Source organism: Xiphophorus hellerii, chromosome 2, assembly GCF_003331165.1.
Source record: "Xiphophorus hellerii strain 12219 chromosome 2, Xiphophorus_hellerii-4.1, whole genome shotgun sequence".
Lineage (NCBI taxonomy): Eukaryota > Metazoa > Chordata > Actinopteri > Cyprinodontiformes > Poeciliidae > Xiphophorus > Xiphophorus hellerii.
The window spans coordinates 29,290,305-29,301,933 of NC_045673.1; the positions used below are offsets into that span (position 1 = coordinate 29,290,305).

Consider the following 11,629-nt stretch of genomic DNA (forward strand, 5'->3'; position numbering starts at 1 on the left):
AATCAGATCGTTTTTTGAAGGAAATATTAACCAGCGGTGGGTTAAGAGAAGCAGCTTCGTTGTACATCAGTGTTGTAATTCTGCCGGTGCGTCAGAATTACGGGTGTACCAGAAACATACGAATACAAAAGTTCCTGCTGGAACTTTTTTTATGTAAAAAAACATTGCAATAATTGTGTAAAAAAAAAATCTATGCTAAAATTATGTAATTAATTGACCAAAGTTAACATGTTAAAATCCCAGACCAAGAAAAAAAATCATTTTGATGAATATTTTGAAGTCTAAAATTAACATGACATTGATGGCCTTTGGTCTATGTATGTAAATCTCTGACATTAACTGTGTGCTCATCAGATATGTACATCATAAATTGTATGATTTCTTTTTCTATAGTGAGAGTGTTCTGGTGAAGCAAAAATGAGGCTGTTCAAAATGCTCCTTTGTGTGTGTGTGTGTGTGTGTGCGTGCGGGTGTGTGTGTGTGTCTGCTTCCCTGTGGCTGACAGGATGAAGAACCAAGCAGCAAAGACTCTTTGATTTGGAGATGAAACTGACATTTATCAATGCCAAAACTCTCTGCTGTAAAAGTAAAGTTCTGCTCTAAGAGCTGAAGCCTGGTGCTCTTTTGAAGTCATCACAAAAGAAGAACAGGAACAAAGCGTGCTCTCAATGTTAAAAGGAACTATGGCAAATACAGACTTTTTTTTTTTTTTGACCTCAGCTGGATCACCTGTGACAACCAACTTAATTATGAGCCAGAAAAGAAACTGAAACAAACTGAAGCACGACCTGTGATGCTAACGGGTGTCAAAGCGATATTCAAGATAAGTGAACAAAGATGGCCCCCTTAGAGATAAAGTGTAAGTGAATAACTCAGGCAGGAGAAATCAAATTCAGAAAATAGAGGAAATGAAGCCTCTGCACAGCCTGTACCCCAGGCAGATTAAAGAAAAGACTTGATATCATATTATGCAAGGAGAAGGTTGGTTACTAAAGGGCAAAAATAGTGAAACCTATGATAGCAGATCCCAGACAAAGCAAGAAACCATTTGGCCGTACCTTATACGAAGGTGATGAATAGATGCACGCATTGTAAAGATTTAAGGCCTCAGAGATGCCGAGTTTCATCCGACCAAGTGAAACTTGGAGAGTGGTTCTGATATTTGTCTTTCAACAATCTGGGTGTTTTCCCACCCGACAGTCTGGTAGACTCGGTTCGTTTGAGGATTAAAATCACAGTTTCACACGGCGCTGTGTTTAATGAACGAAACTAATTGAAAACCCTGTTCACTCCCTCGCCTGTGGTGGCGCTGCACCAAGAACCACTCAAGAAAATGACATGAAAACCTCTGAAGTAGAAACTCGGCACAAAATCCTTCTTCATGAAATGGAAGGAAGTTGCATTGAGCAACAGGTGTAGTATTTCTCTTTGGCAGAAAAACTGAAGCCATTTTTCCAGCATGCGCTGGAATGGCGCGTTTGTTTTGGTCGTATTTACCCAGAATGCCCTGCACTGTAATAGCACTTCCAGGTTTTGGAGCGATCTCTGGTCCCCTTGGCTTCCCTATATATGAATTCACAGTGCATCAGAGTTCACCTCAACCAAACCCAGCGCTAGGTTTTTAAATGGACCAGAGTTAGCTGCTTTGATCCGCATCAGAGCTCACTCATTCACATTCCCTCAAATGAACCGAACTTCTAGGAAAGGTGGGCTGAACTGGGCTGATGTGAATGAACACTAAGTGCATACTTTTCGAATGTGAGAGCCTTAGTCCTCATTTCCATTTTCAGATGGTACAATCATCTCATTCAAATCTGTGCGCAGATTTCATGCCTCTTGCTTAAATACGTCTACGCTGTTTGAATCCTGCACCATATGCTAAGAGTTTCTCTTTTTTTTTCAGCTCTTTTTTCTCTGCTTGCAGAGTTTCTTTTCATCCATTAATAATCTGTTCCCACTTCATCCTCGTTACAGGGGTGGAGGCAGCACCCTATGTGACGATGATAACAGTAACACTGTCATACTTTTGGCTGAACATTGTCCGGATGTTGTGCTTCATGCTCAAACTTCTTCTTCTCTTGGGTAAAAAACAAAGAAAGCAGTGATGTCTCTGTTGACTAAAATTGATATCAGGCCAACATTCCAGCCAACAGAGACATCACTGCCTTCTGTCTTCTCAGAGAGTGCGACTTTAAAACTTTAGGACTCTTGAGGGCATGAGTGTTGTGCTCCTGAAGTTCACTCCAGAAAGACTCACAAAGAGAGAAAACACGGCCGAGGGAAAACGTCTTGCTCGGAGAACAGGACGTTTGAGCATGAGAAGCAGGATTCTAGCAGAGGCAGAAGATATTCTAAAAAGTTAGTTGCGCTAACAGTAAGCCACTGGCAACGCTAAGGCGCTACACCAACAAAGTATTTAGTCGCAGCTAATGCTAAAACACTGATTTTAATTCAAATTATATCTGCCGTTGAAAGAGAAATTAAATTTTAGCAATATAATTTATATATTCTATAATCTCCCCAAGATATTATTTTTATTGTTGTATCTTGTTCTTTTATGTTTCTTGTTTGTTCGCGGGGAAAAAGAGAGAAAATGAAGAGAGGAAATGGTCTTCACGCAGTTCAAAACAAGAGCATGAATATGAACTCGAAGAACTTTTAACAGTCGATAAGCAAAACTTCAAAGCAGATGTAGAACTTTATTCAGCTGAAGGCTTAGAACAAACAGACAATCAAATTATCGCTTTAGATTCATGTTGGGGTTAGCTAAGTGTGCAAAATGTTTTCAAAGATTGGCAATTTTGCCAAACAAAGAAGTTAGCTTTGCTGCTAGCAGCCGTGTGCTACACCACAGGCGAAAGCAGACCGCACCAGACTAAAAAGATAAAAGTCCGCTTTTGGTCTGGACCTTGTGTGAATACACCGGTAGTTTAACTGAAGCATAATCATGTTTTAAAATACTGAAAAGATTTCTACTGAAAATCTGTGACAAGACAAATTTCCATTCACAGACACTCTCAATTCAATACGACTTTGGCTATTTTGAAAAAGAAGAATGAGTGAAAGTGTCAATTCTATAGATGTGAAAAGCTGGCAGACAAACGTCAAAAGACTTGCAGAGATTATAAAACCAACGATGTGTTTTCTCCGTCTTTTGATACTCCTGTATCCAGACGACTTGCATCGGATTCATACAAGAATGGACTAACCTGGAAAACTGTTGGGTTTTTATTCTCTGCAGTGACGAAACAAGCCTCACACAAACAAGACTGAGACAAATAAAGACACTGTGTTCGTGTTTGCTGCGGATCGCATTGAGCAAGAGCACAAACGTCCAGGTCAGGCTAGCTTTTTATTAGCAATCCTTCAATCGCTTTAAAAACATAGAACAATCTTTTACGTAGCAGTGGAGGAACGGATGAATGAATACGGCTCCTCAGAGAAAACACAATGTGTACGATGCTTCAGTTGTTTTATTGTCAGCAGCAGCATAACGGCAGGCCTCAGCGCCGGACGCACAATCGCAGGTTCTTACTGGAGAAAAAGAAAAGACAAAAAACGAACAAACTCTGCAGCCACACGCAGACGGAACGAGCGACGGCCGTCAGTAAACCGAGCTCCGCTTTAAGATGTAAGGCCTCCGCGATTTGGCGTTGTGGGCGACTTGCCTCTTCAGGATGTACGGGGATTTTCGTTTCAGCGGCGCGTCGCCGTTCTCCTCTGAATATTCCACCGAGTCTCGGAGTAGCTGTGAGGAGCAGAGGAGGAGAGATGGAGGGGGGAGAGGACATGGGTTTTGTTGCTCAGAGGCAGTGTAATGTGCTGCTGAGCTGGCGTTCACTGTGATTAGAGGAGTGTACTTGCTCTGCACGTTCATGCATGGCGAAACAGAGGAGCTAATCTGCCGCCGCTGTGTTAACGTTTCAAGACAACAAAAAAAAAGAAAAAAGAGGGAGGAAAGCCTCTTTGAGAGGAGGATGATGGAGGACGTGGGAGAAGACGGAGTGGGAGGTGTGTTTACAAGTGGGTACGTTTAGCTGTTTTCAAAAGTGTGCGTTTGTGTCTGAATGTGTGTCAGAAGGACGGTGTGTCGTTGTGTGTTCAGGGGATTTCATATCAGCTAAAACAGACTCTTATTGGATTAGCTGAGTTAGTCAGTGATGGTTTATTTATTTTTGGCTGCACTGTAACTTTTTGTTTTTGAAAAAGGAAGTTTGTTTTAATATATTTCTTAAAACGATCACAATGTTGTGAAAGTGTAATATGAGACAAATAATCTGTGAAAAGGTCGATCTCAAAAATAATCAATCAGAGCCATGAGGCGGGACTTAGCGCTGTCAATCAAGCTCATGTACTCACAGCTCATCTTGCTAACATGAAACAACTCAATGTCACAGGATCTTGTTTATCCACCTTGCTAACTAGCCTAGCATTCATGACAGGCTAGCTGCAGCATAGCAGAGAGCAAGCGGCAGGGTGATTAACAGCGCTAGACCCGCTTCCTGGCTCTGATTGGTTGTGTCTAGTTAGCACTGGGAGCAATTGGAGAAGGAAAAAAAGTTTGGTATGAGACAGATTATTTGTTTCATACCATATTGTCACAATATAGTGACAGTATCAACAAATAAATAAAACAAATATTGTTTATAAAAGTTAATGTACTATATAAACTTGTAGCTTCTTACTGCAATTTTTACTTGACTATAAGAGAGACTAATTTGGCTATTTGAAAGTATTTCAACTCTAGACTTTTGTACATTTCCACAGGATTTTTTTTTTTAAAGAAAATATTTGATATTAATCTAACATTTTTTGAGGCAATTTTTTTTACAATTTTTTTTACTTTTCAAACTCAGAATTTTTCATGGGTGCATGTGTGTGTGTGCCTCTCACCCTCTCCTCCCGGCTCTGCAGCGCTCTGCAGATGTGTTGGAGGCTGTACAGCTCCTCCAGCTGCGGGAGGCTCCCTTCCCTCAGCTCGGAAGCCTCTGCCTCCTCCTCGTCCTCCTGCTCGCCGCTCCACGCCTCCTGCCGCAGGCCGCCCACCAGCCGGCACAGGTTGGTCAACGATACTTGCCAGTAGGGGGCAGTCTGCCTATTGTGTTTTATCTGCAACAGAAAGAGAAGAACGGGAAAGGGATTCTCTTTCAAAAGCTGAGAGCAAATTAGATCCGGGTTGGGAGCGTAGGATGGAAGAGTCGAGTCCGCGTTGAAGTTGAAACAGTCCGACAAAATAAAAGAAACCAACTTTGAGTCTGGCCCGGCGGCATGGACTGGCAATGCCCGCCCACAGGGTCAGCCCTGCCCTCTCCTACCCCCCTGGACTGGAAGCTGTTTGTTGTTTTCACCTTAAAGTGGCCAACTCTCTGTTGTTCCCATGTCGATTTGCTACAGTTCGGGCTTCCGCACCTCCCACACCTGTGCCTTCTGTCACGTTTTTTCAGCAGTTAAAACTGTTTAATCCGTTATTTAACACGTCGGTAACTGCTTTTCCGAGCCGCCTTTAAACGCGACATGAGCATTAAAACGCTCGCGCTGGGTTTACACCTGCTGTGTAGAACTACTCAGGTGTGTTAGAATCATGGCAGCAAACCAGCAAAACACAAAGAACTTTGTACAGTTTATCCTCCAAACTAACCGAATGAGTTGAGTAAAGCTGTTGGATGCAGGTAATGTTAGCTAAATGATGACTAGCTAATACCAATACAGCACCATAAGCTTATTAACAAGGAGCCTATAGGCTACTGATGTTGTTGTCTATGCTCAAAAATGGTTGGTATTTTTGTTACATTCACTTGAGTAACTTTTTTGTAAAAAAAAAAAAAAAAAAAAAAAGTAGGCTACTTATAAGAGTAGTTTTACTGGACTGTACATTTTTCTTTTACTTGAGTAATATTGTTGCTACATAGATTCATTTTGCCCCACCCTTGTTAAACTCTTCTGGAGCCGAGGCTGCTTTGAGTAAATAGAAGTTTTACAAATCAGATTCAGGTAAAAATAGAATCAGCCTAATGCAGAGTAATCCAGTGTTCTTGTTAGAATTTCCGTCATGCTGCCTCTTGTTACCCTAACCCTAGATGTCCAGAGAACACCGTCAAATGCACAAATTGGCTGTTAATGTCAATAAAATATTGACTCATCCCACCTCCTGTTTGATGTATTTTAAAGATTCTAGCTGAAATCTGGTGAGCAATGCAAGCAATTAAAGGTGCAAGATACGCTGAAGTTCTCTGAGAATTGCTATGAAAGGACTTTAGGAAGATATTAAAGACTTAACGTAGTTGAATTTTTAATCAAGCACAATCATTTGTAAGTTTAATGTTGTAATAGCTCAATTCTAACAATATATTGTGTCAGTTGTGATTCACATTTGACGTGTGCAACAGAATAGAAAGGCTGGTGAATTTGATCTAGTTTTATCTAGGTTAGCGGAAGCTAAAATCAGACTTGCTAGCAAGCCTAAACCATAAAGCAATTCTTATTTTTTATATTGATGTAACAGAGAAGGATAAAGTAGGTAATTTTATGAAGTACTATTAGTAAATGATTAAAAATAGTAGTAGTAAAAAACCAGCTAGCAGTGAAGAACAAGCTAGTAGTAAAGAACAAGCTAGTAGCAACTGTGCTAATTGTAAAGCCAAACATGCTAGCAACCTGAGTTTCTCTTAACCAAAGTTATATAATTCTGGTATATATATCACACTATAAAGACCGCAAATAGCAGTGCGTATTTATAATATTGTTTATTTGTTTATCATGATAAGAACTTGGATTTATTGTAATGATGATTTTGCTTGAAAAGTCCAAAAAGTGATGACCTTGCCATGACATGTTAACTTTCTCCTCTGTTTCATGAGAGCCTCAATAAACTTCAATAAATTCGCAAATATGACTTAATGCAGTTGCTTTTTTTAGTTTAGTAAATCCCACTTCTTTATTTAAATGGTGTCTTTAAAAATACCAATTGAAAAATAGGAATGTGTTTTATTAGCAGTATTTGTTTTTATTGGGCGTTGATTGCTGTGCCATGCAGTCATAACTAAACGTACAAACCTAAAAAAAACCCCGCAAAGGACACTTTTATCGTTATCACAATAGTACCACAAAATATAGTGATAACATTTTAAGTCAAATGCAAAAGTTTGACTTAAGTTTTTAATTATTACCATTTTAGTAACATCACAAACTGTTCAACTTTATTCTTAGGCTTGGATGTAGGTTGTAAATTAATATGTAGGTAAATAACATCCAAATTGAGAAATGTTAAATGAATGCTAATATCTCGTCCATTAACCACTGTGCAGATGATTTGTACAACTAAATAAATGTTCTATTAGTTTAGTTTTGTTTTATTGGTAGGACGTTAATTTGTTACATTGGGATTTTCTGTTTGCTAAGTAGAAGACAAAGAGCTCTCAAAGAAACAATGAGCTGCCGACATTTGGAAATCAATCAAGGACTTACACAGCTCCAGGTTAGTTAAATGTACAGACAGACTGAGGTCCTGTGAGGCCATGTGTGTGTTGTTGAGACACTTTCTATATTTCTTTCTTTTTGAAGGGATATAAAGAAGGAAATAGTCAAAAATGACAATTTTTGACAACATTTTTTTGTTGATTTTTCACAACAAAATCGTCATAATTGCAACAATAGAAACCTACAAACGATGAACCGAGGACAATGGAAGACAAGTCAGTCTAATATGTAAGCGCCTTCTGTATTACAGTGACACGTTCTGATAAGAGACTGCCTCTTGTATCTCACCAGCGGGTTATTCGGTCTGAATGATCACCAATATCGTTCAAATGGAGAGTGACAGTATCCTCTCTTTACGCTGGTTCTCCTTCCAGTTTCTCGAGCGCTCTATCAGTCATCCGACAACTTAGAATCACAATCATCACCTCTGAGCGCGCGTCGAGCATCAGCAGCAATGAATCACACGGCTGATTTGTCCCCGCCGCGTCTCCGTGCGAGCGGCCCGGTTATTTATCAGGCAGCGAAAAGGAGCAGGATGTGATGTCGTTAGGAAGCTGCCAGCTCCATCTGAATCCCATTAGCCAATCTCTGCGTCTTTACACTTCCTCTCATAAAAAGTTATTCTCTCATTGACTGGATATCACCATTACAGGTGGGCGAATCGATCCAATGTATTAGTAATATCGATATCAAGCTGATATCAGCGTCGGATCGTTATTAAAGTGGTAAGATCGATGATTTAGTTTCAGATTCCCTCTTGAAATTTTATTTTAATGTTGTAAGTTTCTCAACTCTATGGCCAAAAAATTTTGTTTTGATTTTTGCATTTTATTTAGTAAAAAACACATTTTTTTGTTTTTCTATTGATTCTGTTTGTCATGTTAATAATTTAATAATTATTAAATTATTTTGTAGACACCTATAGACCTTGTGAAAATTCTGTCCTGGTTTCTTCCAAAATAATTCAAGCACAAAAGCATCAGCAGTTTGATGATTTATTAAACTTTAGCAAACAGTATTGGTATCAATATCAGTATTGATACTATTATGTAAGATCGATACTTAAATTTTATTTTCATTTTAGTAAACACCTATAAACTTTGTTGAAATTATCTCTCAGGCTTTAATGAAATAATTTAAAGGAAAAAACACAAAAACGCCTACAGGTCTGAAGTTTGACGACGTATCAAATTGAAATAATAAATGTATCAGTATCAGTATTGGTGATACTGTCCGTGTATTTACCAAAATACGTAGTATCACACACACCTCTAATGATCAAGATAATGTGATAAAAGTCCAAAAGCAACAAGTGATTCACTTTTCATCTTTTCTTCTCTTTCTCAAAGAGTGGATTTTCTTACTGTGTAGACAAAAACATTTTTACTCCACAGTACACCAGGAGCCATCAGTGCTCTCTTTCGATTGATTATTTTCCACCCACTCAGCCTGAACACAGGTACGTGGGGTGGGGATTTCCACTGCAGGTTTTTATGAAAGGACACCTGGTTGACCCGTGCGGGTGAAGGTGGGAGGTCACTAAAAACACCCGGGCGCTTTTTGGAGACCGGCTCTCTGATGCTGCAGGGGTAAAAAAAAAAGAAAAAGAGAGAACGTACCTTAGAGGTGAAGAGGCTGGTGAGGAGCTCCTCAGCGAGCGCTCGCTGCTCCTGCTCTACATCTGACAGAAAAACAGGATGAGAAAACCATCCAGCCAGCAGGGAAGTGTGTGTGTTACAAGACAGGATTGTTGTCAATAATGATCATTTAAATGTAACACATAGTTTATTCCTCCTTGAGGAAGTTAAATGCATCTCCACAACAGTTTGACATCAGTCGACATCAGTCTTCCAGCAGGTGATTCCATTTATACCAATTTCATATCCGGCTGCTTCATCAGGACAGATACATAAATATTTAGGAAAAAAGCTCATTTATTAGGTTAAAACCAAATATTCAGATTACACTACAAAACTGGATTTTGAAGCATTAGCAACATTACTCACTAGAATTGTCTCAACTCAGGATATTAGTCCTTAAATTTAATGTTAAATAACGCTCGAACTGCTTCATTTCGGTAGCAATCTTACAGAAACATGTGGAGGAGAAGTGAGCTGGTATTGTCAAGAATTTGGTAGAAAACTGTGTCCAGATTTAGCTGGTTGGGTAGCAACATTTAGGGTTTAGCCAGCTGCTACAGTGGCTCACAAAAGTATTCGTACTCTTTTGAACTTTTCCATATTTTGTCACATTAAGACCACAAACACAAATATGCTTCATTGGAATTTAATGTGAAAAACCAACACAAAGTGGTGAGCAATTTGGAGTAGAAAGAAAATTATGCATGATTACATTTTTATTTCATAACCCCAGATTGATGGATTATGAAAATTTTGCCTCCAAAAAATATAAGTAATAAGGGAAAAGTCTGAATCTCTGCTAAATTTAAGTCTTTATCAATATTTCACAGATGTTTTATGCCTTAATCACAAAGTAATTACAATTTTATTTTCCTTTTAACAGGAAAAATGACTTGTTTACAATTTATTAGTCATGATTCTGCTCCCAGTTGGCACCAAGCAAAAACCTATCATATAATGATAGAAGCTGAGAAACTATTAATCTACATAAACGTTTAGGTCCTAAATATTTATTTTGGATGTTGATGAGATAAGAAATTTTAAATATTAAGCTTTTGAGTTCTTTCATTTGATTAATAAGTTATAAAAGGGAAGATCTTACCTGTTGCTGTCAATGTAAAATTATAGAAGTAGAAATGAAATAAATTTATGTAAATTCATCTTTGAGATTAATTTTACAAATCTAATAATTTAGTTTTTTTTTAATTTATTGGTTACAGTTTATTTTATCAGTGTGGATTTATTTTACTTTCCACACACAAGTTTCAAAAGGAAAACTGAACTGCAGACATTTGACATTTTTCCTCGAGATTTAACTTCAATAACTAAATTCTTTTCCAAATAGTAAATTCTTAAAAACTCGTCAAATGAATTCAACTTTTCAGCCAACAACATTCAGAATAGACACAATCCAACTTGAAAAGCATCTGATGTTGCAGAAACATTCTGAAATCATGCACCTGTTGAACCGGGGGAGAAAACATCTATTTTAATTCTGTTTGGTCCAGCAGGTGAAACGACAGAGGAGAACTGGACCTGCTGAGCGATGCCTGCTGCTTACCTGTGCAGAGCGCGCCGCATGGGAAACAGAGGAGGAGCACACAAGCCAACTGCGCCTGCATCTTGACGAGAAAACGAGAAAAGGTGTGAAACAAAAAGGGGGGCTTCCACAGTGAAGAGTTCACCTGAGGACGAGCCTAGTCCATAAGGTTAAGGGTCAGAAGTGGCTGGAGACGATGCTGCTGCTTCTTCTTCTTTTTTCTTTCCTCCTCAATGTCTGAGATGGTTGTCAGAGCTTCCTGGTTGAATGTGAAGTGCAGTGGGCTCCATTCCCTCCGTATATAAGAGCCCGTGTGATGTCAGAGCGTGGGTCTCTTTCCCTCTGCTCCTCCCCCTCCAGATTGTCTCCCTCCATCCATGCTGCTGCGTCTCGCCAGTCGTCACTCTGGCGTCACGGGGCAGAAAGGTTTTTTGCGTCACGGCTCGGCAGAGTTTTGGTTTTTTTACATCTTCAGTGGAAGAGGTTAGCTGTACTTTGGTCTCTGAGTGGTGGAGGGTGACGCACAGATCCCCCGTTTCTGTCACCGTTTGAAAAAAATAATACACAAAACAAAACACAAAGCATTATTCTCTGTTAATTACTGGACGAATTTGAAACAAGTTGAGCAGGCAGTTCTGGGCTGGTCTCTGAGTAACGCTTCACTCATCACTCAGGGATTCACGTAATAATTCAGTTAACTTGTTAGAAAAGTTCATAGACTTTTTTACAGTTACGACATTTTCTCTATAAATGCGTAAAAATGTGTCAATCAAATCAATCAAATTTTATTTGTATAGCACATTTCAGCAGCAAGGCATTTCAAAGTGCTTTACATCATATCAAACACAGAAACACAAAGCAACATGGAATCAACAATCAAAGCATGACATTAAGTCAAGTTCCATCAATAAATTTGTAATTGATTACGTTTCAAATATAATCCTAAACAGGTGGGTTTTTAGTCGAGTTTGCA

General features: G+C 39.0%; 1 protein-coding gene across 1 annotated transcript; it reads right to left on the reverse strand.

Moving 5' to 3' along the window:
• Positions 1 to 2,679: 2,679 nt before the first annotated feature.
• nts (neurotensin) lies at positions 2,680 to 11,207 on the reverse strand. The gene is made up of 4 exons (XM_032551419.1): positions 10,678 to 11,207; positions 9,096 to 9,157; positions 4,894 to 5,109; positions 2,680 to 3,748 (listed from the first exon to the last, which is right to left on the reverse strand). The coding sequence occupies exons 1-4, from the start codon at positions 10,736 to 10,738 to the stop codon at positions 3,605 to 3,607; spliced, it is 483 nt and encodes a 160-aa protein (XP_032407310.1). The 5' UTR covers positions 10,739 to 11,207; the 3' UTR covers positions 2,680 to 3,604.
• Between the last annotated feature and the right edge of the window lie 422 nt (positions 11,208 to 11,629).

Bases quoted from the DNA above. Each gene is read 5' to 3' on its own strand.
- nts (XM_032551419.1), bottom strand. From the start codon at position 10,738: ATGCAGGCGCAGTTGGCTTGTGTGCTCCTCCTCTGTTTCCCATGCGGC. The intron at 5,110-9,095 runs GTACGTTCTCTC...TTTCTGTTGCAG, and splicing joins CCAGCCTCTTCACCTCTAAG to ATAAAACACAATAGGCAGAC. The intron at 3,749-4,893 runs GTGAGAGGCACA...TGCTCCTCACAG, and splicing joins TGCAGAGCCGGGAGGAGAGG to CTACTCCGAGACTCGGTGGA.